Genomic DNA, 27,494 nt, shown 5'->3' with positions numbered 1-27,494 from the left:
GGACATGTTCTCTTCCTCACCCTCTGCCGCTGGGCACATGGGCCCACGGTGCTGGGCTGAGGGGCGGCTGCAGACATGTTTGCCCCTGGCCTCCAGCTGTTGGCACAACATGCGCCCTCCTGAACCCGCTTGTCAGTGGCTGGGTAGCTCTTCCTGTCTGGGTTATGTCTGTGTGTGGATGTCTGGGAAGGCGGATCCTGCCCGGGCCTGCGAGCATCCCTCCCAGGATTCCCTGGCTGTGGCTGGGGGTGCGGGCTCCCCCGGTGGCCTGGACAGAAGATCTCGTACTAGAAGGGGTCACCAGGCAGCCAGAAAACAGGTTCTGGGATTAAAACAGCAAAGGTATATTTCATTCAGCAAAATTTATGAGCTCCCATTCTCTTTCTTTTATGTCTCCCTCCTTGTTCATTCTGCACTGACGCCCCGGTGTCCCGCCTCCTTCCTCCTGCTCCACTGACATGCTCATTTTATCATCTGTTAGTTCATGTTCTCCCCATCACTTCTTCATGCACAGACGAGTACCGATGTCTTCTGTGGTTCATCTCCTAGCTCCAGGCACAACTGTGAACCCTGGCTGGTGCAACGGGCGACTTGCACTTGGGTGAAGAGTGTGCCCTCTGTGGCCAGACTGCCTAGGTTCAAATCCTGGCTCTGCTGCTTTCTAGTTGCAAGACCTTAGATGAGTCCATTAGCTTCTCAGCCTCAGTTTCCCCATCTGTGAAATGACATAGTAGTCTCACCCGCCTTAGTCACCGTGGAGATTGAGTTAGTCCATGTAAAGAATAGTATTTGATGACATTGTTATGATTCAACAAATGGGTTACACTGAGGCAGCCTGCATCGGTAGTGAGTTCCCCGTCACTGAAGGTATGTAAGCGGAAGTGGGATAGGGTGGAGCCAAGTCCAGAAGACTTCTAATGGACATGTGACTTCTGCAGTTTGTCTTTTGTGCCCTGCCCTTTGAGGACCATCTCGGCCCCTGGGGAAAGTGTTCCAGGTGGGCTCTTCTGCTAGATGATGGGAAGGAAGCAGCCCCGGGTTCTGCGGCCCATCCCGCAGCAGGGTGGAAAGGGCACCACTCTGGGCTGGGTGCTCTGTGTTCCCTTGCTGCTGCCACGTGCAGGCTGTGTGACTTCGGGGCAGTCATGTCACTTCATCCGTGAAACAGCATCGGTAAACCAGCAGGCCCCTAGTGAACCTCGGGTAGTGTCGGCTGCTGTTATTTATGACCGTGGTTCCTCCCAGGCTGTTGGGGCTGTGGAGCTGGGGCCTTTCTGGGGTCATGGGAACATCTCTCCCTGTCATTCTATCCTGGGAATCAGAAGTCTTACCTTGCACAGCCAAGCCTTCCCAGGAAACTGCTGGTCCGAAACTCTCCTTTTCTCAGCGCCCCATTCCACCCCCACCCCGAGTCAGGGTCAGCCTGGCCTGCATGCCGTTTGGTCACCTGTGAGTTTGGGAGGGTGTCTTTCCCCACAGCCCTGCACCCCACCTCTCCACCTGGTCTTCATCATCCTCGTAGACGGAGCTCCCAGGTCACTGCCCCGAGAAGCGACTCTGACAGTCCGGGGCTCCGAGACTGCAGCTTTTCTCCCCAGTGTCTCTACCTTCCCTGTCCCGTCCCCACGCCAGGTGGCCAGTTCTTTGAGGGTGGGCGCTGTGGCCGACACCCCACTTGGCCAGCTGGCCTGGCACAGAATAGTGCTGGTTAATATGTATGCATGGGATGAACGCATCAGTGAAGGATTGCAGCAGCTCCCTGCCAGGTGGAGCGTGGAGACAGCCGGCATGGGATGGTCATCCTTAGCCCCAGGCCTGGGGCGGGTTCTGGGGAATTCTCAGGTTCTCCCACCCTGGCTTCTCTCACCTTTGTGGGCTTCTCCCTTCCCAGTTGCTCATCCCAAGTCGGTTCATGGCCTCTTTACTCTGTGCCCTGTCCCTGAGGGGACCTCAGCCACTGACCACTCCAGTTAGTGTCTCCATTCAGACCCATTCCATGAACTCACATGCGTGCCTGGCTGCCTCTTGACACTCAAACTCACCATGTCCATGGGGTTCCCAGCCTTCCCTGCCAGCCTGATGCTCACCGCCGTCCCCACCCCAGGCTGGGACCCCCGCCTGTCCAACTGCTCAGCCAGGAAGCTCTGTACGCTTCTTGGCTCCTCTTTCTCACTCACCTCCGGCTCACCCATCAGGGGATCCTGTTGGCTCTTCTGGATCACAGCATTTCCAGAACTGGCTTGCTTCTCCTCACCTCCACGGGTGGTGGTCCCAGCCCCGTCATCCATCTCCTGTCTAACAGCCTCCATGCTTACTCCTAGAGTATTCACACCCAGCCAGGGGACCCTGTTACAGATGAGTCAGACCCTTCTGCCCTCTGTCGGAACCCTCTGTGGCTCCCACCTCCCTCTGCATATGCAAACACTCTCTTCGCATCTCTCCCCTGCAGCCACAGCCCCTCCTGGCCGGTTCTGAGTCTGCCTGGCTGGCTCCCTCCTCAGGGCCCTGGCATCCACTGTCCCCTCTGCCTGGGATATCTGCTTGCTTCATTCTGTCAGCCCTTCACATGCTTGCTCAAATGTCCTCCTGTCTGAGGATCCCCCCGGACCTCCCTGCTGTCTCTCTGGATCCCGCATTCCCTTCACCGTGCTCTGGCTTTTCCGCGACACTCATGACCACTACCCTTCCTACTTGATGCTTGTTTATTTATCTGTTGGGCCTCTGGCAGGGATTTGTCTGTCTTGTTCACCGTCGGACACACTCTGGTTCCAAGAACAATGCTTGTTGGCACAGAAGATGCTTGATAAATCTTTGTTGAATGAATGGCTGCATAGACAGGTGGACATCAACCGCGTGTGGCTCTCTGGGTGGTGAGCACCTTGAGTCCTTGAGGGCAGGGCTGGCTCTGCCAGCTGAGGTCCTGGCACCACCCGGCAGCCCTTGACGGTCCCGCTCTCCCTGCAGACATCAACGAGTGTGTGACGGACCTGCACTCCTGCAGCCGGGGCGAGCACTGCGTGAACACGGTGGGTTCCTTCCGCTGCTACAAGGCTCTCACCTGTGAGCCCGGCTATGCCCTCAAGGATGGCGAGTGCGAAGGTGAGGAGGGCCGGCTGGAGGCCCCGCCCCTGATGTGCCCCGCCTCTTGTCCCGCCCCTGCCCTGCCCTCCCCACCTCCTATCCCACCCTGACCTATCCTGTCGGGCCCCCACCCCGCCCCTTGTCCGGCCCCTGGCCTGACCAGAGCCTTCCCCCTCTGGCAAGCCCCAAGCCCTTGGGTTTCTTGCCTGTGGAAAGAGCCCACAGATGATGGTGTTTGGGGCAGAGCGGGGCCTCTGAGGCTGGTGGGGGGAGGCCGGAGTGTGCTGCTGGCTTTGCTACCTTTGCTGGCATCTGGGTGTCAAGTTATGCCCTCACCATGCCTCAGTTCCCCGCTTGTACACTGGGGTGGATCTCCACAGAAGAATCACTCATGTGCCTGTCGCTGGAAAATTCTAGCCTCTTGAGAAGAGGGAGAATTTCATGGAACCATTTCAACAGATACTTCCTGGCTGCTTTTATGTGCCCGGCAGGGTTCTGGATGGCAGGGTGTGGGCTGGGTGCGGGGGCCCTTGTCCCCGACCTCCTGATGAGGGAGACAGGGGCCACCCAAGCAAACAGGGAGGGCAGGAGTGGCTGTGGGCTGGGTGTTACTTTAGGTGGGGCTCCAAAGAGGCCCCCTGTGGAGGTGACATCCCAGGAATCCAGACCTGTAGGATGGGAAGCTCCGGGAGAGGGTCTCCAGGCAGAGGGAACTGCAAGTGTGAGGGCTTGAGGGAGGGGAGAGACCTTGGCGGGGTCAGAGAACAGAAAGTGTCAGGGGTATGCGCAGGCTGCGAGTGCAAGGAGGGGGACAGGGTTGGCAGGCCCCTTCAGGGAGGAGGTTTGGGGTCTTCACATTTTTAACTAAAAATGTCCAGAAGAATGTCACCGAAGAGGTAAGACCTACAGAAGTGCTGGACTGTTGCGAACCCTGGAAACTGGAGGAGAAGTGGCCCGGAGGTTGGGTGTGAGCTCAGGGAGGGGGATTAGCAAGCCCCACACTGGGCCCTGAGCCAGGGGTGGAGTGAGCTGGGAGGAGAGGTGAGCCCCGTCCCCTGGCACACCCATGTGCACACACAGATCCAGGGCCAGCCCCCTTCTGAGGACCCTGACACCTGGGGAGGGGCGCCACCTTCCTGGATGTGTCCCACGCCCCCTGCCCCTCTGTCATCTTGGGGTGCTGGCCACTGCCTCCTTAGACCAGAGCGGCTGCGGAGGGGCTGCCTCCTCAGGCATGGTCTCTGGACAGGGCCCACACCTGGTCCACATTTGGGTGCCTGGAACCCAGCACCCGGCCTCCGAGAGACCGGGCTGCTATGGAACAGTGGTGGAAGCCTTGGCAATCAGACAGGGGCGGGATGGAGGGAAGGACAAGTGGAAGGATTGCAGACAGACACACAGGCCTTGGTCGGGCAGTCAGTGACACTGAGTGAGTCTCCGCCATGCCGCTGATTCTCTGCACCACCTGTCTGCGTCCTGTCTTGGTTTCCTCGTCTGTCAGAAAGGCCGGGTGTGCCTGCTGTAGGAAGCCTGAGAGGGCTCAGTGCCAGCACTTCGTAAACTGTGGGTGCTGCACAGAGGTCAGGGGCCCTCAGGGACTTGCTCTGTGCCACAGAGCAGGTGGGGGACAGCGGTGCCATCCGGGTCTGGCAGCTCCACCCTCGGTGACACCTCCCGAGAAGGCGCATGCCCTTGGGGATTTGGGCCCTCGTCCTTATTTCTGCCTTCTCCGGGAGCACAGACCTTGGAGCGGATCCCAGCTCAGTGCGCCCGAGCCGTCAACCGTGTTCGTGCGTCCGTTCCCCCCGTTGAAGATGGTGTTTGTCGTGTCCCCTACTTCCTGGGGTTATTGGGAGCATTAGGTAAAGAGATCCGTGTCAGGGTGCCGGGGACAGTGCCTGGTACCACAGAGGGGCTCAGGCACTGTGGTGACAGCATCATTACTCCTGGCCCAGGTCACAGCAGCGGTGTTGCTCTGCTGCCCTCCCATGATGGAGAAGACCTTTGCAACCATCAAGGTCACGATGGGGGCGTGTGGGCAGGGGCCTGCCAGCCCACCGGTCCCTGACACTCTGTCTCTGTGTGGCAGACGTGGACGAGTGTGAGCTGGGCACGCACAACTGCCAGGCGAGCTTCACGTGCCAGAACACCAAGGGCTCCTTCTACTGCCAGGCACGCCAGCGCTGCATGGAGGGCTTCCTGCAGGACCCTGAGGGCAACTGTGTGGGTGAGCAGGGTCTGTGGGGGCTTTGGCCATAGGCAGGGGGGCTTGCGGAGTGCTCACTGGGGCCTGGCCCCAGGAGGCACTTGCAAAACAGAACTCTTGAAATCCTGAGGTGTCTGACCGTGGCTGAGTTCCTGCTCTTACAGCCTCAGTTTACCCATCTGTGGGATGGGACTGCATGGATATGTTTCAGACTTTTTTAACTGAGCTAGCAGTAAGGAATATTTTTATATCTTGACCTGGTACATACATACACACACACACACACACACACACACACACACACACACACAGCTGGAACAGAGATTCCACAGAACATTACCATACTACAAGTGATACTCCCTAAAATTTCTATTTGCAAAGAATGTTAGTGAGACATATGGGATTGATCTCATGACGCACTCATGGGTCAAGACCTACAGTTTGGCAGATGGTGGCCTAGTTGTCTGAGATCTCACACTCTCCCCAGCCCTCTTCGCCTCTTGCCGCAACGCAGCTGGTCTGCAGCCTCACCTTCCCCAGGTGTGCTGGCCCAGAGGTGGGACGTCAGAGCCCCTGCGGGACTGACGGCGTCTGCAGCAGGCATGGTCAAGGCTGCGCTTAACCCTGTGTGTGGGGGGCGGGGGGATAGAAGATGCACAAGGAGAGGTGGAAAGGCAGGCAGGTGTGCAAGGCCAGCCGCTGGGTGTGGACAGAAACCGGGGGTATGTTAGAGTGCAGCTTCCGTCACACACCCTTCCCATACAAGGGCAGCTAGTGGGACAGGCATCTCCATCTTTCAGGGAAGACACTTAGGGACAAGAGGGGTGTTGGCTTTATCTGAAGCCTTTCTCAAGACTCTGTGGGGTCCCTCTAGCCATACTCTGGGAGCTGGAGCTGTTTCTGGGGCACCCTCTTAACAGCTCCTCACTGTGTGATCTTGGCACTGTCCCAGAGACCCCACAGGGCTGTGGGCATGAGAGGGTCCCTGTAATCTGCCCTGGGATACCCAGCCAGGGTCAGGGCAATGTGAGGAAGGTCTGCCCGACTGCCCACAATTCCTCAGTGATTCATTCATTGATGGCGTTTTCAGAGCACCTACTATGTGCCTGGTTCTAGATGTCAGGGAGTTATAGCACTTCAATGAGACATTTTGGAGAAGGAGGGACTAAGTGAGCAAACATATTTATAGAAGTGGTGGTTATCCAAGTGTGCTTTGATAAATAATAAAACAAGTAGGGGGTAAAATCTTAAAGGGGGGGTTCATCTACCTAGAATGTTTGGTGGCCTCCCTGAGGAGGTGATATTGGGGCAGGGACCTGAGCAAGAGAAGGAGCCAGCCATGCAAATATCAGAGGGCAGCGTGTGTGGGAGAAGGGGGGCAGCATGTGCCAAGGCCCTGTGGTGGGCTGGGGACATCTTGAGATGATGACGAGGCCCGTGAGGCTGGGGCAAAGTGTGAGGGAGAGATGGAGGCCGAGCTTGGCAGGTTGGCGGGAAGAGCCAGAGCAGGGGCGTGACCTAGTGTAGTTATCCTGAGCTCAGCTTTAAGTTCTAGGGGAGCCACTGCCTTCAGCCCCTCATCACGGCGGCTGTGAGAGGAGTGTGGCAAGAGCTCAGCGGGTGCTTAGGTTCTTGGAGGAGAAGGCCCCAGGGTCCTAGGACACAGGAGCGGGACAATCTGATCGCTCAGCCCTGTCCAAGGCTGGTCTGGATCCCCAGACCGGCCACCTCCCGGTGCGGCCCCGGACTCAGAAGCCAGGACGTGGGGAGGGGCCGTGCCAGGCTCCCCATCACCTGTGTCCCTTCTCCAGACATCAACGAGTGCACGTCGCTGGCCGAGCCGTGTCGGGCAGGCTTTACCTGCATCAACACCGTGGGCTCCTACACGTGCCAGAGGAACCCGCTGTCCTGTGGGCGCGGCTACCACGCCAACCAGGACGGGACCAAGTGTGTGGGTAAGGCCAACCACCTCCCTGCCCACCTTCCACCCAGCCTGGGGCTTCCTGGGGTCCTCGGCCCATGGGAGGCCCCGGCCAAGGGAAAGCCTGAGCATCAGGGTTCCCTGCTCGCCTCCCCTGGCAGACGTGAATGAGTGTGAGACGGGGGTGCACCAGTGCGGCGAGGGACAGGTGTGCCACAACCTCCCCGGCTCCTACCGCTGTGACTGCAAAGCTGGCTTCCAGCGGGACGCCTTCGGCCGGGCCTGTGTCGGTAGGTGGGCGCTGCTGGCCGGGAACCCCTCTGTGGTGTCCACCTGCCCCCGGCCCTGCCCCAGGCCAGCCCTCAAGCCACCTCGTCCCTCCTTCTGGCCTTGAGCTCCGCCTTGCTCTGCCAGCATCAGTCTCGCTGCCAGCTGCCATCCTGTCCGGCTGTGCCTCTTTGCTCTGGTCTCCTCGGCTTCTCTCGGCATGCTCCTGTCACCCTTCTTTCTTGCCTCTTGCTGTGTCTGTCCATCCCTCTGTTTCTGCCTCCAGCCTCCTTCCAACATTCTTGCTGCCTTTCTCCTTGGCCCCTGGTCTTGTTGCCTCTCCCGTTCCCTGTCCAGGTTCCTCCCTGTCTCTCCTTCTGGGTCTCTATGTCTCCGTCCTCACCCAGCCCCCTCTTCTACCTGCGGGTGGAGGGAGCTGGCTCCCAGGTGCCTTCTGCCCTCCCTACGGGCCACCCACCCTCTGCCTGCCACCCGCCCGCAGACGTGAACGAGTGCTGGACCTCACCGGGCCGTCTGTGCCAGCACACGTGTGAGAACACGCTGGGCTCCTACCGCTGTTCCTGTGCCACCGGCTTCCTGCTGGCTGCGGATGGCAAGCGCTGTGAAGGTACCGCTGACCCCGACCTCTGACCCCACACAGATGTAACCACCATGTAAAAAGCCCAAAGCCCTGCCAGCCCCTAGCTTCATACCTTCATCAGCCCCATCCCTACCTCACACCAATTCTCGACCTCTCCATCTGTGCAAACCCTCCCTGGCCTCAGCTGCTCCGGCTGTTTCCTGCCAGGAGCCCTCCCAGAGGGCCCAGGGTCCAGCCACCACACCAGAGGGGCTGGGTTTCTGCATCGTCTGCACCTGCAGACAGGAGCTCCTTTCAGGCAGGGATGGCAGCCCAGCCTCGGCCCCTTAGTAGGTTCTGATCCTGGTTGTGATTGCTCAGCCTGGGGGTCCGGGCGAGGAACAGAAGTGAGTGAAACCTGAGATCAGGCTTATGGCCAGGGGGAGAGCCCAGTGGCCATCAAGACGGGAATGGCAGCCACACAGCCCCTGGAGATGGTGCCGTCCAGCAGTGCCGGTCCAGGGTGACCCGATCTTCTTGGTTTTCTAGGCGCTAGAAATGCAGCTATCTATGTAAAATCTGCTGTTTTTTACATGATACAATAGATTTAAACTTCTAAAAAACATAGTGAGTTAAACCAAGCATATGAATGGGCTGGACCCTGTCCGCAGGTTGGGGGCGGGGGGGGGGGCGGGGTAGGTGAGGGAAGGGGATGTGGGTCTCCAGTCCCTCCCAGCCTGGAGGCGCTTTCCTTCCTTCCCTCCTGGGGAGGGGAGTCTGCGGAGACCCCTGACGGGCCCTCCCATGGGACAGCACCCGCCCGGGGCAAGGCAGTGTGAGCAGGCCTGGCCGCCTCGAAGGGCAGTTTGGATGGCCCCCCAGAACAGACCTCATCGCATTCATTCCCTCATCTGAGCCCCTCCTCCAGGCCAGGCTGGGTGCAGTGAGCTGCGGCTCGGGCCTGGCATCCCAGGCATCGCTGTGCGGCGTAGCTCATTCACTGGCTTCTGGGCCCTTCCGCCTTCGCCGCCACCATCCCTGCTTCAGGCGGCTGCTCTGCACCGTCCGTGGCTGGATGTCAGAGACCCAGAGATGAAACCAGTGTGGCTAGTAGGGGAGGTGGTGGCTCGTTTTGTGTGAACGCTGTATGTGTTGAGAGGTTCTGAGGCCTGCACGTGGGTCAGACGGTGGCCCGCCAGGCCCCACGTGACTGACTTCCTCTGCTCCTCTCCCCTGGCCCCCTCTGCTCTGACCACACCGGCCTCCCTGCTGTCCCTCGAGGGCACAAGGCACACTCTCACCACAGGGCCTTTGCTCTTGCTGTGCCTTCTGCCTGGAACACTTCCCCTGGATGCCCACATGATGGCAGAGCCGCAGCCTCCCAGACATGTTCCCCGTCCCTTTCTCTGCTCTTTCCTCACAGCACTTGCACCTGGGACGTACTGGTTATCTGACTCATTCATTTAGCCCCTCCCCCTACTTTCCCAACACACACGGGAATGGCAGCTCCATGAAGTGGAGATTTTGTCTGTCTTGTTCATGATCAAGTCCCCAAATTCAGCACAGGCTCGGCACATTGTAACAGCTTGGCATTTCTTGGTTGGATGAGGGAAAGCCAAGTCCCTGCCCTCAAGGAGCTCAGAGTCCGGTGGACGTGCCATCTGAGCCATGAGTTGACTTTTCACTCACTCAACTCCGACACCGTTTGGCTCATGCCCACACGTGTAGCTCTTGCCCCCCCCCCCCCCAGCCCCATGCAGAGCTAGGCCTGGGGATCAGGGCAGGCCGGTGAGGCCCCAGAGCTTGAGGGGGTCCTTGTTAGCACCTGGATGATGCCTCCCAGAGCTATCTCCCCCAGCTCTTACGGACTCTCAATAGAGCAGCGTCTGGCTCCCCACGGGGGAGATCTGAGCCGGATCTGTGGCTGCCTCCTCCAGGCAGCAGGCCGAGAGCCCACCAGCAAGCTCCAGCCCTGCGCCTGCCCCAGCTGCTTGCCCCAGGTGGGCTCCTTGCCCTTTTCCGGGCCTCTCATTCCCCACTGGCCCTTAAGAGAGGCTGGAATGAGTGGTTCCCCAAGATAAGGCCCTAGGTAAGCTGGGACCTCGGCCCTCGCCGGGCTGGGAGGACTCGGCCCTGACCACAGGCCGGTCTCGCCGCAGATGTGAACGAATGTGAGGCCCAGCGCTGCAGCCAGGAGTGCACCAACATCTACGGCTCCTACCAGTGCTACTGTCGCCAAGGCTACCAGCTGGCCGAGGACGGGCACACCTGCACAGGTACCTCTCCTCTGCCCGGGGGCCCCCTTCCCGAGAGGCACCTCTTCCCCGTGTGCCAGGCTCCCAGAGACTCCCTGCTGGGCCGGGGACACATGGGACCCTCAAAGCCTTCAGCGTCAAATTAGAGCTGGATTCCCAGCCCTGCAGTCTCCTTGGCCATGTGACCTTAGGCTCCTCCTCTGTAAAGTGGAGGTGATGGTCCTGGCCTCAGTGGGGTGAAGGATGAGGTTACATACCTTGTCCAGCTCGAGTCCGGTATCTCATTGGCCCTGCACTGAGAGTACTAATGATGGAGCAGCCCCAGAGAATGAGCACTGGAATGGGAGTCCTATGTTGCAGTGTGGCCATTGGCAACTCTCTTCCCCTCTCTGGGCCCTGTTGTCTTCCTCGGTAAAATGGGCCCCTAGGCTCCAGGGCTGTGGCAGGGCAGGATGACTGTCCGCGGCTGGGCCCTGCGGGTATAAGGGGTTCACAAGGGGCCAAACCTCTCTCTGACAGACATTGACGAGTGCGCTCAGGGCGCCGGCATCCTCTGTACCTTCCGCTGTGTCAACGTGCCAGGGAGCTACCAGTGTGCTTGCCCGGAGCGGGGCTACACCGTGACGGCCAATGGGAGGTCCTGCAAGGGTAAGCAAGGGGGTCCCTGCCCTGCCAGAGTCTTGGGCAGGCTCTGAGCAGCTTGCTGTGTGGTTGGAGCTCTTACACATAGTACATAAGCATGGAATGGCCGATGCCACTGGTGGCCATATTAACCAAGGTCTATGCCTGGGTTGAGGAAGGAGACAGTCTTTCTGCTGTTTGACTCAGCTTGGGCTAATCTTCCAGGCTTAGGCTCAGCTATGAACGCTCTCCTAGGAGGGGGACAGGGATCCTGAGGGGTGGTCCTAAAAGACAGGAGACCTATCCAGTGGGGAACCTGAGGAGCAGCCTCGGGTCCCGGCGTCTGTCCCGAAGCATCTGCACCTGCCAGCCTTGTGTGCAGATATTGTCCCAGACGGAGCTGTGTGGAGCTGGGTAGGGCTGCACGGGGTTCCCCTCACTACGGGTGTACAAACCCGCTGGGCAGTCACCTGTTTTTGCAGTTTGCAACTACTTCCCTGAATGGGGTCCAGGTTCTGTGACATCTAATTTTCCTTTTATGTTGGGGAGTCACGATACTAAGTTCAGTTCCATTGGGACTTACTGAGGCCACCAGATTCTAGCCCTGGCAAGCCATCCCAGCAAGGGGGAGAGACCTGGAATCCACTTGGGTGGGACACAGGAACATTCCCCCCACCCCGCCCGAGAAGTGACCACTCAGGGCTTCACGGCCCAGCCCGCCTGCCCTCCTCCTGGCCTGTGTGGCCGACTCTTCCCCAGATGGTGGGGCTAAGAGTCCAGAGATCCCTGCAGCTTTGGTCCGCCAGGGCAGGCCCTGGTGTTCCCGCAGTCCCAGGGGTCAGAGTCGGTGCCGGGCAGGGTGCGAAGTTAGACCAGTTGTTCAGCCTGGTGGTCGCTACCTGTAAGTGGGTCCTGAGATCATTTTGGTAGATCCCAGCTGGCTGGGTTTGGGTTTGTGTTTTTGTGTTTTACTTAGTGAAGAACAAAATGTAGGATCAGGTGGGGTGCAGTGGACACGGAGTGGACCAGGGTGCGCCGTGCCTGTCCACATTGTTCCCGTCCGTATGTGTATACTTAGTCCAGTGCAAAAGCATTCCTTACCGCAGGTTGATGCAAAGAAAAAATAAAGGAAAAGACTCCGAGCGAGTGCAGGTAAATCACGGTCTTGGAGGCCCGGTGGGCTCACAGAAGCTGACCCAGGCCTCGCTGGCCACAAAGCCCTCTCTATGCTTTTTAGTTTAAAAAAGAGTAAGTACGGGCTCCATCAAAGGTCAGGATTTTTCCCGCCATCAACTGGGCTGTGTGGGACGCATGGCTTTGTGTTCCTGGAATAGGATTTCATTTTGGAGAACAAGGCTCTGTTCCACCTGATGGAAGAACACAGGTGGGGTCCCTGCTCTGAGGCCCAGTCAGACCCTGCAGTGACTTTGCCCTTGAAGGTGCTTCAGGTTGAAAACGTGTTCGGGTCCGGGATGGTCTCTCCCTGGCTCCCATCCGCTGGGGTCTGTGGGCTGCCCGGCCAGCCGACAGTGTCTCTGCTGCTGCCCGGGGCCATGGCTGCTGTGCACTGGCCGCTGGTGCCTCTGGCCCCCAGCACTGATCTCTGGCTCCGGGCCCCTGCAGCGGCTTCTGCTTGCCCCATCCCTGGTCACTACGTCCTCCTCCCAGGGGTTGCTGCCCTTCTGCCCCCCGCCCCCGGCAAGGCCCAGGTCCCCTCTCTCCAGTTCCTGCTGCAGCCCCCACCAGGAGGTCAGGCGAGAGGGAGGCCCCACTGTACATGTGATGCCTTTGCTTCCCCTCCACACTCTCTTGCTGGAAAAGTCTCTGTGCTGGCACAGAGTGGACAAGGACAGAGCACAGGAGGAAAGTTCTGCCTGGTCGTGTCCACTTCCTGGGTCACCTGAGGTGCCCACGTTTGCAGCTGCTGACCTTCAGAGCTAAGCGGCGGCCCTTTTTGTGCTCCGTGGTCCTGTTCTGACTCAGGCCAACCACGGAGGTCTCGTGGCTCCAATGGGGGGATGGGAGGACAGCCGTGGGAGAACAGAGTATGCCGGTTAATATGTCATAGTAAATCCTTCTTCAGTGGTTTAAAAAAAAAACGGGACAGAAAAATGTGAAGGAATTGAGCCTCGGTAGTGTCTCCTAGCATGCACACGCCATGCAGGCAGGGCCGTGACCCTCGTTCACCAGCACGCAGGGCAGCGCCCAGCACATAGTAGGGGCTTATTGAACGTCCAACCCCTCAGCTGAACTGAGCGGCAAGTTCTGCTGATACTTGATGCATTTTTCCAGTCTCTCGTTATGCCGATATAAATACACGTATGTATATACACAATATAATGTGAGTTAAGATCACGCCGAAAATAACCTTGAATTTTGCCTTTGTTTTGTTTTGAATGTATGTAAAGCCCTTATCAGCAGTCCACTCACAAAGGGCTAGCTTTTAGCAATGCTGTTAGTCTTAGCGCTGAGATTGTCACCCATTCCCGCCCATCTGAGTTGTGGCTGGCGCTTGGCTGTCTCAGCCGAGGCTGCAGTGACACCCCTGAGGATATGGCCTTGTCCAGCTCTCCCTTTGGCTTGATCTCTCTAAGAGAGGCTCCAGGGTTGAGGACCCCGCAGACATGAGGGGCGAGGAACCTGGGGCCATAGGGACGTCCTGTGACAGCTTCCCGTGAGCATGGTGAGGCCAGGCTGCAGGGGTGCTGACCCTTGGCCCTCCTCCCTCCTACTTCTGGGCATCTCCATCAGCACTGGGCCAGCAAACAGCAAGAAGCAGCTCCCTCCCCGTTCCCGCCACACCCCTGCCCGGGGTCAGGGGCAGGACTTCCTGCTCACCAGTGTGGGCAGCCCAAGCGTCCTCGCTGGGGCCAGAGGGGGAAGAGCAGGAGGCCCCCCCTTCATGTGGATTCAGTTAATGAACCATCACGCCAACAACCGCGCCCATCCTGGCCCCACCGGCTCCTGCCCTGTTTTCTCCCACTCGCCCCTGTGCGACCCTGGGAAATTGGGGTCATGACCCAGTTTGCAGAGGAGGAAAGGGAGGGAGGCTCGGAGAGGTGAATGTCTGTCGCCACAGAGGGTCGGCATGTGAGGATGGGAAGTGACATCGTTCTTGCCTCGTGGGGTTGTGAGGACAAATGAGTTAATGAGTGCAGAGGGCCCCGAGCATGGGACGGACATCAGGCGGTGGACTCGGGATGCAGTTGGCTGCTGTTATAACTGGCCTGTCGTTCCTGTCACGCTGCTATTGTAAGGAGTCCGTGTGGCATCGTGACTGGATCCCTGGCTTCCAGCCCTAGCTGCCTGCTGACTGCTGTGTGACCTTGAGTGAGCCCATCCGTCTCTCTGAGCCTCAGTTCCCCACTGTGTCCGGGGATGCCCATGACCCTCACCCTACAGGCCTGGCATGAGGATTGAGTGAGGAGAAATCCCTTAACTGGGTCAGTGTGGAGGACTGGAGCAAGAAACCAGAAGCCTCCCAGGGAAGCTCCTGCTAGGCTCTGCCCCCCTCACCCCAGCGACAGCTTCTGGGGCCTCTGGAGGCCACCTTCCCTCAGCTGAGCAGCTAGTCTTCATGGAAGGGGTCTCTGGAACCCATTTATTTGATCTTACTTGTCTTGCAGGTTGCCTGTGCACGCACACGCACACGTTTGCTTCTCTGAGCTCTTGTCAGATATTTATCTGTGTGTGTGTGTCTGTGTGAGTATGCTTGAGCATACGGGCGTGCTTAACCACAGGCCTGTCTGTGCAAGTGTGCACAGGAAGCGGGAGCATGTCCGTGCAGCTCGTGGGGGGGCATCCGTAGCTGTGCATCTTAGAGTCTGTATTTACACGTGACGGGTCTGACACTTCCATCCAGCAGTATGTGTGGAGCACCTGTCCTGTGCCAGGCACTCTGCTAGGTGCTCGGGACACCACGGGACCAGGAAAGACACACACCCCTGCCCTTCTGGAGCTCACACTGAGGAAGGGGAGGTTGGACACAGAACAGACGTACAAAGTAGCGTGTGCTTCCAAGCGGGACAGGCAGTAGAAGGAGAATAAAATGGGAGGGACCACTGCAGGGCGGTCAGGGAGGGTGTCTTGCAGGGGGTGACCCTGAGCCGAGACCCAGAAGGTGAGAGGGAGCCAGCCATGGGAAGCTGTGGGGAAAGTGTTTCAGTAGCAAAGACAGCATGTGCAAAGTCCCTGGGGTGGGATAGGCATCAAGGCATTGGAGCAGCCCAGAGATATCCAGTAGGCTGCAGCCCAAGTGGAAGGAGAGAAGCTCAGAGAAGGGCCAGAGGGGCGCTGCAGTGTGCATGACGGGGCTCGGTTTTTATTCTGGGCGCATGGGAAGCCCTCAGGGGAGACAGATGATTTATTTTAAAGCAAGGTCCTCGGCTGCTGGATGTGGATGGACACGGTGGGTGAGGGTGGTGTAGGGGGTGCGGGAGCTGTGTGCTTGCAGCTGAGACGAGCTGCCCTGAGACCCAGGCCTCCAGCGTGGGCTGCGGTGGTTTGGATGAATGCCCCCAGGCGGGGGGTCCCCGTCATCACCCTCTTCTCCTCCTCCCAGACCTGGACGAGTGTGCGCTGGGCACCCACAACTGCTCTGAGGCCGAGACCTGCCATAACATCCGGGGCGGCTTCCGCTGCCTGCGCTTCGACTGCCCTCCAAACTACGTCCGGGTCTCCGAAACGTGAGTGCCCCTGCCTGGCCTTGGGCCAGGGACCCCTGCACCCTTCTCGGGCTGCCCGCCTTTACCCCTCCTCCTCCTCGCAGGTCCTGACAGCTGGGTCTGTGGTCTAACCCACCACACAGGGTACAAATAAAAACACCTTGCAGAAAGCTCAGAGCAGAGAACAAAGGGAAGACAACTCGCAGAAAATCTCAATCCCCTCCCCCCCCCCCACAATATACTAGTTAGCGGCTGTTGTGTAACACATTACCCCAACATGTAGCACCTTTCCATGACAAACAGTTATTATCATGTGGTTTGGAGGGTCAGGAAGCCGGGAGCAGCTCGGCTGGGTTGTTCTGGCTTCTCTAAGTCTCCTGGAGCCATGTCATCTGAAGGCTCGAGTGGGGCTGCATGACCCTGCCACCCACTCATGTGGCTCTGGGCAGCAGCTCTTGCCACGGGGGCCTCTCTGTGAGGCTGCTCGTGATGTGGCTTCCCTCGGCACGGGTCATCAGGAGAGCAGGTGACAGTCCTTTGTAACCTAACCTAATCTAATGTTAGAAGTGACATACCGCACTACTGGCCACACAGTCCAGCATTGCAAGAGGTGAGGGGTACCCTGAGGATATCTTGACCACACAAAGTGTGGCCACCAGGAGGTGGGACACCCGACCCCATCTTACAGGCCAGTGACCACACTTCTTACTGATAACCTCTTGGCATTTCGCCGTATGTCCTGTCCTTTCTTTACTAAACATACATGTTCATAAAGCACTCTTGTGTTTCCTATAATTCAGTTGTCTCCCACTTTATTTTACTGTGTAAGGTATTTTCCAGACTCACATTTTTATAATTGCAAATGCAACACGTGCTTATAAAAATATTTTGACAACAGAAGTGGGTCAAGTGAGAGCTCTTGTCCGTGCCCCCAGCTGGCTCTGAGGACCGTGGAGGGCGCCCACCTTCCCTCTTCTGACGCTAGCACGGAGTGCCCGTGACGCTGCTGTCACACACACGCGCTTGGCTGGGCCCGGCTTGCGGCTGCTACCTCACGGCTGCCCCGCGGCACTTTGCCGTGTTTCACCGGCACATACACCCTAACACCCATGTGCATGCGTGTCGGGACATTTAGGGAAGTGTGTCTGGGTGACCTGGACAGGGAACCTCCCCTCTCTGGGTCTTAGCTGCCTGGTCTGGAACCTGGGGGTGAGAGCAGCACCCGCCTGGGGCAGGTGTGAGTACGAGAGGAGTAAAGGGGTGCACGGGCTTGGCACGGTGCCTGGCGTGGAGTAAGTGCCGTGTCATTGCCACTTGTTGCTGTGGCATGGCTGCCGTCGTGCCGTCCGTGTGGCTGTGTGCTGTGGTCCACCAGGGGGAGCTCTGCTCAGAGGGTCCTCTGGAGCTGCTGAGCCCTGGCGCCTGGGCAGCGTGCATTCACAAGCGGTGAGCTTGTGGAGAGTGATTTAATGACGGACGGGTGACGGGGGCTCCACAAGCCAAGAAGGGACAGGTTGGTGCTGTGCTCAGAAATCAAGGCCTTAGACCCCCATGGGGAGCTTCCCTCCTCATGGTCATTGTCATGTGGCATGGCCCAGTCTCGAGGCTTCCTAGGGAGTGGTGACTTGGAGCTCCAGGTGGGCCAACAGCCTGGTACTCGGAGAGGCTTCCCCTGGGAAAGGGCAGGCCAGCCTGAGTCCAAAGAGGAGACCGCTCCAAAGAGAGTCAGTTACGGAAGAAAAGGAATTTGGAAAATGATGAAAACAATCAAAACAGCGTGCCCAGGGAATCTGTGCAAATGGGAGTGTGCAAGTAAAAACAAAGCGGAGGAAGGCAGGTCAGAACGCAGGGAGGAGGGAGAAGAGTGGGAGGAACGTGTGGCTAAGGGCCGCTGATGCACGGAGCCAGGCCGGTGTGAAGCCATGTTCATTAACCCACCGCACCCAACCAGACCACAGGCTATTAGCCCACCGTACAGGTGAGCAGACTGAGACCCAGAGAGGAAAGGCGACTTAGCAGAAGCTGCGAAGGGTGGAGCTGGCAACGGAGCTGGGCCAGCCGGCTCTGAGCCTGCCGCTGAGGCCTGCGCCGTGTCCAGGATGGGGGGACATCATGGGTGGAAGCGCCCCGGGCCCGCTGACCGCCCCCCCACCCCGTTATCCCACAGGAAGTGTGAGCGCACCACGTGCCACGACTTCATGGAGTGCCAGAACTCGCCGGCACGCATTACCTACTACCAGCTCAACTTCCAGACGGGCCTCCTGGTGCCGGCGCACATCTTCCGCATCAGCCCGGTGCCCGTCTTCGCGGGCGACACCATCTCCCTCACCATCACCAAGGGCAACGAGGAGGGCTACTTCGGCACGAGGCCGCTCAATGCCTACACCGGCGTGGTCTACCTGCAGCGCTTGGTGCGCGAGCCCCGGGACTTCGCCCTGGACGTGGAGATGAAGCTCTGGCGACAGGGCTCCGTCACCACCTTCCTGGCCAAGATGCACATCTTCTTTACCACCTTCGCGCTGTGAGGCGCCCGCACCCGCCCGAGCACCCTGGGGGGCCGCGGAACCCCGGGATCCTTCCGCGGTGTCCCCGCGCCAACCTGTGCCACCTGCCAGCGTACGCCTTTCTGCGTGTGGGGAGAACACTGCATGTGTGGGGCCGGGTGATGGTGGCGGTTTTTACTCTAACTCTGTAAATTAACTTAATTTTGCTGACCCGATTCCTCCTGGATTCCTGGGCCTCTCCTGTGCCCCGCCCCACGGGAGGGAGCCCGGCAACCGGAAGTGTGCCTAAACTTTGAGGGCAGTTCAAGGTCAGGGTAGGTGCTCCGTGGGTGGAGTCAGAGGGCCGAAGACTGGAAACACAGCGACCACGTTGGGGTGTTTGGACTTAACTGAGTGACCTGTCCCCAAAGCTGATATTCCATTTCATATTCCACTGTGATTAGTTCTTTTCCTTTTTAAAAAAAAAATCATTTTAAGTGTTTTTGTTTAATTATAAAAGTAGTATGCACACATTGCAAAAAAATATATTCAAATAGTACCAAAGGGTTATAAAGTAAAAAAACGAGACAAGAAAACAGCCCTCATTTTGTAAAGTGTTTGTGTTTGCCGAGGGTACCTGCATGTCTCAGGCAGGGCTCAGGCAGGGCTCCCCGGCCGGAACACCACATCCCTTTGTCGATCAAGACCGTCCTTGATGTCCTGTTCAAGGAATTAGCTCTGACCCGAGGTTCTCCCCTTGGGGTGAAGGGATCGCGGTGTAAACGCGTGCTAACTCTGAGCTCCTTTCCTCATATTTTACTACTACGCTTCCTCCTTCTCGTTCCCCAAAGGTGGACCCGGCTGGCTTGTCACTCTGGATTTCATCCGGAGACTCCAGTACGGGTCCTGGTCACTGGGGCCTGAAAACTGAGGCCAGACAGAGGACTCAGGACCCCGAAGGATGAGAGAGTTCATCTTCCCTTCCTCCGTGTAGGTTTCTGGGGCTTTGAGGCTGCAGCAGACGAGGAGGGCTGAGAAGGGAAGGGACAGGCGCAAGGTCGCACGGGCGCCCGGGCCCCAGGCTGAGTCTCCCCCACGTGCATGCTGCCACTCCCCTTGGCTCTTTTTCTGAGCCAGTGGGTTTCCGATGCAGGCAGCATGTGACCCTGGGAGTCGTGAACTGAACGGGGTGGGCGGCAGCCACCATTGAAAAGCCAGACTGGCCAGTCTCACAGCGCTGCACACCTGAAGGGGGAGGACCCGTGTCAGGACGCAGCAGTGTGTGTGTACGTGCGCGTGCACCACCAGCTCTGGCGGGTGGTGGTCGGTTGTGGAGAGCGGCGGCCCGCGGGGGGCGGTGGTGAACCGGGAGCGCGTGCCCGGGGAAGAGGAGGAGGCAGGACCCAGCTCCAGCCCTGCCGCCTCCTGGGAACCCGTGCCTGCGTGGCGGGAGGTTCTCTTTCTTCCAGACAAGCTCCCAGACTACATTTTGATGTAAAATCTTCCAATTTAAGATGTGGCGATTATTTAGAACTTTTTAGCAGCGGGAAGGAGCCAGGCCCGGAACTTGCTGCTGTAAGCCTGGCGGCCCCGCTGTCTCGTGGCCTCTTCTCCCCACCCCGCTCCTCCCTGGCACTGTCCCCAAGGCCGTGTAGCAGGAGCCAGGATTTCCTTCCCGCTGCCTTGGCTATCTCTCTTCCTTCTAGTTCTCTGGTTGTGGGGAAAACGGACCTAGCAACGATGTCAGGCATCAGCGCCTACCAGGCAGGGACCAGTGGGGACCAGGCCTCCATGCAACAGGCAGGTTAGGGGACGGGGCGGCACCTGGCTGGTGGCGGTTGGCTCTGGCCTACACAGCCATGGCTTCTTCCTCCAGCTCAAGGGTTACTCCTTGTGGGACCTCGCGTGAGCGACATCACCTCCCTGGGTTTCACTTGCCTCATCAGTGGACAGGGGTGCCCACGATTTTTCTCTCACGGGGCCGCTGTCCCACCGGAACGAGCGACACATCCGGCACCCAGCTTGGTGCCTGCAGGCTCTTGGAAAGTGAGTTTTTCTCACACTTCAGAGGTTTTAAGGTTCCGTGATTGTAGAGTTCCATGTCTGCAAGTTTGGCAAGCCACAGTTTGCGGGAATAGTTCCTATAAGACTGCCCTCACTCCGGACGCTAGACACAAACTTGGGGGTCCCCTTGACCCCCCCTCAGGTTCGTTAACTCACCTGAACAACTCGGGGAAGCGCCAAACTTAGGATGACAGTTTTGTTAGGATGAAAGCATACAAACTAAAATCCTATGCATAGGGCAGAAAGGAGGGGTGCACGTCCCCAGGATGTACCCCTTTCCTGGTGTGATGGGTGTGTCTGTTCACGCAGAGTGTGGCCAACGAGGAAGCCTTCGGTGTCCAGCACTTTGATTCAAGCTTGCTCAGACTGCCGGCACGGCTGACCCATGGTGTCCGGTCCCTCCTGCAGCTCCGAGTGGATACCGCATGTGCCAAAGCCCCCAGCCTCAGTCACGTTATCAGACTGTCCACCGCCCCACTCCCCACGCATAGCCAGTCCTGTCAGGACCTTCCAGGGGCCTAGAGCTCACCTCCCAGAGCCGAGGGCAAAGGGCAGCTCTGCCTTCAGGTGAGGGGGACTCTGGCCCCCTGGCCCGGCCGAGGCTTTCTGATGGTGGAAAGCCTCACGTTCGGGCCTCTGTGTTCAGCGTAGCTTCCCCGATCTGCTGCTGTGCGTACCTTACGGTGAACTCATGCAGAGCTCTTTAGCAGACACGTGAGCTAGTGGTTAGCCGAATCCATCCTTTCTCAGGCCGGCAGTATTGCGTCCTGAGGAGGCTGGACTCAGTGTTGCAGCTTACGCAGGCCGTGGCCATCGGTGTCCGCGTGGAGACCTACCCACAGTGCCGCAGCAGGCGGGTGTCGCCTGGAGAGTGAGACTGGGTCCCACGCCATCATTAGCACCTCGTCCAGCCCATTGTCTCTTGTATGACTAGATGTCTCCTGGGGCCGCTCAGGTTTGTACCTTCCATTCAACCGTGTCAGGTTCCAAAGGCAGGGGAGGGCCAGGCTTCCCCCGTCTGGTATCATCGAGCTAAGAGACCGTATCATTTCTTCCTCCAGGCCTCTCCCGCGATGTTAATGTGAGGCCGGATAAATAGAATAGTGGGTTTCTGTCGTTGCATAACCCATTCATTTCTTCACCCTCAGCTGCAACTCCTTTTTCTCGATCTGTACTCCATTCTTCCACCTTTGGAAGTCATGTCGACTTCGGCCACTGTGCCCGTCTACACTGCAGGCACACGTCAGATCAGGTGGCTGCCAACTCCAAGGTCCCGTGACCACCCTCAGGTTCGGTAATTCTCTAGAATGACTCACAGAACTGAAGAAGGTGTCTTACTTATTTTTTACAGTTTTTTTTTAAGATTTTATTTGTTTGACAGAGATAGAGATAGCCAGCGAGAGAGGGAACACAAGCAGGGGGAGTGGGAGAGGAAGAAGCAGGCTCACAGCAGAGGAGCCTGATGTGGGGCTCGATCCCAGAACGCTAGGATCACGCCCTGAGCAGAAGGCAGACACTTAATGACTGTGCCACCCAGGCGCCCCTTTACAGTTTTATCAGAGCAAAGGATACAAATCAAAATCAGCCAAGGGAAGAGACACGTAGGGCAGAATCCAGGAGGGTCTAAATGCGGTTTCCGGTTACGCTCTCACCGTGGAGTCCCGGAGGCTCCTACCTCCTCCCACGCTCGATGTGTGATAACCCCCACAGAGGATCACCCAACAGGGAGGCTCACCTGTGCCATTGGAGTCCAGAGTCTGTATTGGAGCTGGTCGGTGGTTGGGGCACGCACGGCGCCTGGCCCGAGGTGGCAGCACGATGGCCAACGATTTCACCCGAGCGGCTTGTCCCGGTGGAGGGGTTGCTACAGCAGAGGCAGGGATGCCCGCATTTGAAGACTGCGAGGGACAAATGCTTACAAAGACGCAGAAGTGCATGGTCACCGCTGAGCTGTGCTGGCTTGTGGAGGGACGGGGAGAACTCTGGGGTAGTGGCTGGGGTGAGGCAGAGCCCTTCAGTGGCAGCTTACAGAGGCCCCTGTCTCCTGCAGGGGGAGGGCAGGCGTGCCTGGGGGGCAGGCGGGAGGTTGATTGTGGGAGTCACGGAGCTCTAGGGACATTTGCTGCTCAGCCAGGATCAGTCATGGGAACTTAGAGGCCCCAGGGTGAGACACCTGAGACCTTGAAAATAGAGGGGAACATCTGGAGACGCAGAGGAGCCTTGCCACTACCCTGAAGGGCCCCAGGTGCCCCTCGGGAGCTGCTCGCGCCTCCTCCTGGCTGCCAGGCTGATAACTAGGGTTAAAGCACCAATACCTGGCAAGAGGGGTGCTGGGCGTGATAAGGAAGGAAAGAGACTCTCCACCCGAGAACTGCAAAACTGATGTGGCAGGTGATGACGAGAGCCAGGGGAGCTCCCCTGAGATGGATTTTGAGGGTGCTGGGCCAACAGAGCCAGAACGAGAGGCCGGATGAACATGACTTCACTGACTCGGGGGCACTTTTTTGGGGACACGGGGTGTAACACCCAGGCAAGGAACCCAGGGGATAGGGCCTACTCACTGCCAAAGTGGCTTGCTGTGGCCTGGACAGAAATGCTGGTTGATTCTGAGTCGTCACGGAAGCTGCCAGCGTGGAGTGGGGCTGGAGCGGGAAAGCGACCGCAGCAGCTGTGGGCAGTGATGCCGCAGCCTTGCTGCTTGGGCTCAGGGCAAACCCCGGGGAGGGGGGATTCACAGTGCAGGCCCCCAGGATTCTAGAGCAAGGCCATGCCATCCACCGCTTGAGAAATGGCGTGTGGCGTGTTCCGAGGCCCTCGTGGGGACCACACACCTGACCACAGGCGCCATGTGGCCGTGCATCTGCAGCGACCCACTGCGAGCTGCGTCTGTCAGACCCACCCAGTCATCAAGTTGGACGAGTCCATCACAGTCCATAGTGAGATGGAAACAGGTCCAGGATCGAGTCTGAGCAGGACCAGAGGCGTGAGTGGGCTTCGTGGGCAGGTGGCACACAATCCCGTGTCACCCAGAGCTGTTGTACCAAGCCTGTCCCCTTTGGCCAGGTGGACGTTTCTCTAGAATCCGCTGGAAGAGGAAGACGATGCCAGAGCTTGGTTAATGACGGGTCAGCTCGGGACAGGTGCAGGTTGGAAACAAACGGCACCTGCGTGACAGCCACATCCAGAAGTGACCCTAAAAGGCAGAGGAGACAGAACATCTTCCCCGTGGGTGATGTTTTGGCCAGTGACCCCATCATCCACTTTGTGTGGAAGGGGAAGTGGCTTGAGGTGGGACTATGGGGGTGGTGGTCATTGACGGGCCATCTGGCCAGAGGCCTAGAAAGAAAAGAATGGGTGGCTAGAGACAAGGGTTCTGGGTAGAGGCCTGTGGACGGCGAGGTGGAGGGAGTGGGCACGAGTGTGGAGATTCTCTGTGATGCATTAAGGCCAACGAGTGAGCCTCTACCAGGGAAGGGAAGCAGAATGACTGACCAAGAGGATAAAATGGTTCAACCGGGTGATGTTAGCCAGTCTTCATGACTGGCCACCCCAGGTGAGCACACAAATAGAGGTCACGGTGCCTCTGAATGCAACGGGGATGAACACAGAACCCCCCCACATCTCTCTTCTTGGGGAGACCAGGGACCACCTGGTAGCAAGGTGACTCCATGGCCCCCTTCCATTCTGGGTAGATGCCTACTGTCTGGAGACTCACAGGGTGTCTGGCCCTCAGCACACCGTGGGATCTGACCGAGGTCCCATTGCACCAAGGAGGAGCCAAGACACTGGGCCATGACCACGGGACCGGTCACGCACATACCACATGACCCAGAGGCAGCCAGCCTCACAGACATGGAAACGGCTTCCTAAAGGCGCAATTGGAGTGCCAGCTGGAGGGAAACATGCTGAAACAACGGGGAGCCCCCCATTAGGATGCAGGATGTTAAATCCAAGACCCCATACGAAGCTGTGTCCCAAAGGAAGGATAAGCTGGCCACAGAAGTGGCCTCGCTTGCCATCCCTCCAGTAGCCACTGAGTGGTTTTGTCTTCCTGTCCTCGCAACGCTTGCAACCTCAGGGTTGGAGGTCCTGGTCCCTAAAGGGAAGCACACTTCTCCCAGGGGAACACTAAGGTCCCATTGACCTACGTGTGACAGCCATTGCCCAGGCTCTTCAGTCTCCGCGTGCCTAGGACTCGTAGGTAAGGAGTGGAGCCCCCATACTAAGGGGGTCATTGACCTGGTCAGCAGAGGGGGCAGGGCTCTGACACTCTGGGGCAGGGGGACATGTGAGGAGCCCCGACAACCTCAGGAGTTCTTGCGGGATTGTGCCTGTAACAGCCTCACGCAGCAACCCCAGACTGTGACAGGCATGGCGGGCAAGCGGTCAGGTATCAGGCTAACAGAGATCCGTCAGGATGAAGGTCTGGGTCACACCACCAGGTGAGCCCTCACCACCAGATGAGCACCTGGAAAAGGTGATAGCTAAGGGCGAGGGGACTTTTTTGATGGCAGAGGAGGGAGAGGATGCGTATCAGTGGTCACCTCTGGGTCAACGGCAGTGACGGGAGCTGTGGTCGTCCTACTCACCTCTGTTGCCTGAGTTTTCCTGTCCCACAGACGGGCCCACGAGACCCTCTGGAGAGGCAGGGCGCCTTGAGGATACACCTCACAGACCTCCACTGACCCAGGATCCCAGCTGCCAGGCTTTGATAGCCATTGCCATGCTTTCCATGGGCTGCTCCCAGCGAGGGACTGGGCTTAACAGGGATACTGAGGCAGGCCCCTTCCTGGCAGGCACAGTACTCGCCTGACGGCCAGCGACTCTGGACAGAGGACTTGCAAGCGTCCTGCCGAGCTTCCTTAGAGTGATGGCAGCAGGGATGCTTCCACTCCGCGTGCCCTCTCCCCTCCCCCTCGGAATCTTGCCCAGACCCCTCCCCATTTTCTCTCCCAGGCATTTCCCCTAACATAGGCACATTTAATCCTGTCTTGGCATCTGCTTTTTTGAAAGAGCTGAATTCACACACACACACACACACACACACACACACACACACACACACACAATGCTGAAGGGATGGTATTTACTCTGTGACCTCATCTCTGTTGCAAACTGATTCGAGCAAATAAGTTCAAGCAGCCAGGAGAGAGAGACTAGGTTTACACTGGGGTTCTTGGATTATGTGAGTCTGTGAACTCCTTTCTGTGTAAGCCGGTTCAGGTTGGGGTTTCTCTCACTAGCCACCCCACAGCCAATGTGGAAATTGGGAACGGGAGTGGGGTGTTAGAAAGGGGAACCCCTAAATGTGGCTGGGTCGTGGGAGAAGGAGCGCCCCCGCCGTGGCCCAGAATTTGGTACTTCTCATTACCTGGTGGTGACGAAGGCGCTCGTCAGTCTACCTGCCGTACCATCCGAGGTCTTGGGAGCAAAAATAAGGAGGTTGGATGATGCCTCTTTCTGCTGCCCTTGAGATCCCACGACAAAGGAGACAAGCTGTACTTGAACTTGATCTCGTCAGCATCCAAAGGTACTAACGCGATGGCGTCTATTGTGGCTATTCTCTGCCCTCTTTCTACTGTGGACGTGGGTGGTGTGGGGTGACTTACCCGTGGGAGCTACACCCACATTTCACGGCCACCGGAGGCCGACGCTTAGGCTGGGCGACGCTTGGCCCTGCGTGCTTTTGACCGATGTGTGAGCGTGTTTCGGAGTTCGCGGTGGGAGGAAGAGGCATACAGAAGCTGGGAGGCCAGACGGGTGGGCTTTGCAGGACGTCTGCGTCTGCCGGCGCAGCACCGACCACCCTGCTTTGAGCGCAGCGCCTCACTCTTTGTTTGGGGCTCCCCGCCCCCACCTTGGAGTCCATCTGTGCTGGGCCTCTGCCCATTAGCGCCCGGGGCAGAGGGCGTGTTCTTACTCCTGTGCCTGGCTCCAGGGTAGGTCTCAGGTGCAGGCAGAGACAATGAGGTGCTGTGAGAGTTTTGCTGGGAATACTGAGCTCACCTTGAACCTGAGGGGCCATCAGGCCTGGAGCCGCTGCCCCCGTGTTGCTGCAGGTGAGAGCTGAGGCGGAAGCCGGCACGGCTAAAGGTGACTAGCGTCCCCACGGCAGTGCTTGAGCCCTGAGCCCCGCCAGGCCTGTGGTCACAGCGGCCTTTGAATTTTCTGTTGTTACTTTATTTTCTGTGTAAGCTAGTTTGGTTGAGTTTTCCGTCAAATGCAACATGACAACCCAACAGTAAATGTGGGGAAGGGTGTGCCAGGGGGAGGGAACAGCACATGCAAAGCTCCCGGGATGGAGATGAAGGCTGACGTGCCTGGAGACTTGGTGAGGAGTGTGGTGTGTGACCAGAGGGTGGACGGGGAGGCCTCGGATAGGACGCTGATCTAATGCTTGCGGCAGTGGGGAGCTGCTGAAGCATGGCGGGGCGAGGACAGGGGCAGTGTTGCACTTTACAAACGTCCCTCTGGCTGCAGTCTGGAGAACGGATTACAGGGGTGAAGGCAGGTCCCTAGAGGGGTTGATCCCTCTGGGCATATCAGCACCTTGTTGGATTAGGGCCCTTGGATGGGTTTTATCACTCCAGCCCCACGTGCACGCACACCTAGTTCCACGTCTTGCTGCACGCCCCAGCCTGCCCGCTGGTCTCCCTGCTGAGGCTTCCTGGTGCCTCTGGGGCCCGCCTTGGTCGACCTCCCTTCTCCAGGCAAAGTCAACTAGAGGCAGGGCCCCCTGCAGTGGCAGGGTCGGGGGTGTCTGTGCCAATGTGCACCATCACAGCACTCAGGCCTCCCTCCTGGGACCCGTGCGGGATGGCCAATGTGTCCACGCACAGAGGGTCATGCAGGGAGCACGTGGGGCCGCTGGCCTTTCTGTTGCATTGGTTTTCAGAACTTGGGGCACAGAACTGGCACTCACCCCCACAACTGTCCCTGGGGTCTGGGTCGGCATCCCCGTCCTGCTCCCCCAGGCCTCTATCCGGACACCTTGGTGTGTATCTCTGTGCTGGGAGGAGCTTTAGAAAATGAGTACCATGACTGGGTGTGTACGTAGTTTGTTTGTTTGTTTTTTAAGATTTTATTTATTTATTTGACGGAGAGAGAGAGACCACAAGTAGGCAGAGCAGTAGACAGAGGGAAAGGGAGAAGCAGGCTCCCCACTGAGCAGAGAGCCTGATGTGGGGCTTGATCCCAGGACACTGGGATCATGACCTGAGCCAAAGGCAGACGCTTAACTGACTGAGCCACCCAGGGGCCCTGTTCTGTTTTAGAATAGTTTTAGATTTGTAGAAAAAGTGCGAAGATAGTGCAGAGAGTTCCCGCACACGCCCACCCACCCAGTTTTCTCT

General features: G+C 58.2%; 1 protein-coding gene across 5 annotated transcripts in view; it reads left to right on the top strand.

Annotated features, from left to right (window-relative positions):
• FBLN2 (fibulin 2) overlaps positions 1-18,674 on the top strand; it is an 89,212-nt gene extending 70,538 nt beyond the window's left edge. For all 5 annotated transcript variants that reach the window (XM_026501442.4, XM_057311962.1, XM_026501445.4 and 2 more), the window contains 9 exons: positions 2,965-3,099; positions 5,171-5,308; positions 7,099-7,242; positions 7,370-7,498; positions 7,978-8,103; positions 10,215-10,331; positions 10,830-10,958; positions 15,493-15,616; positions 17,763-18,674. In XM_026501442.4, the coding sequence (XP_026357227.2) occupies positions 2,965-3,099; positions 5,171-5,308; positions 7,099-7,242; positions 7,370-7,498; positions 7,978-8,103; positions 10,215-10,331; positions 10,830-10,958; positions 15,493-15,616; positions 17,763-18,120 (1,400 nt within the window). In that variant the 3' untranslated portion in view covers positions 18,121-18,674. The remainder of the gene's footprint in view (positions 1-2,964; positions 3,100-5,170; positions 5,309-7,098; positions 7,243-7,369; positions 7,499-7,977; positions 8,104-10,214; positions 10,332-10,829; positions 10,959-15,492; positions 15,617-17,762) is intronic.
• Positions 18,675-27,494: the final 8,820 nt, after the last annotated feature.

Source organism: Ursus arctos, unplaced genomic scaffold (genome assembly GCF_023065955.2).
Source record: "Ursus arctos isolate Adak ecotype North America unplaced genomic scaffold, UrsArc2.0 scaffold_14, whole genome shotgun sequence".
Lineage (NCBI taxonomy): Eukaryota > Metazoa > Chordata > Mammalia > Carnivora > Ursidae > Ursus > Ursus arctos.
The sequence above is the reverse complement of the archived record's forward strand: the minus strand, read 5'-3'. Positions and strand labels throughout refer to the sequence as shown.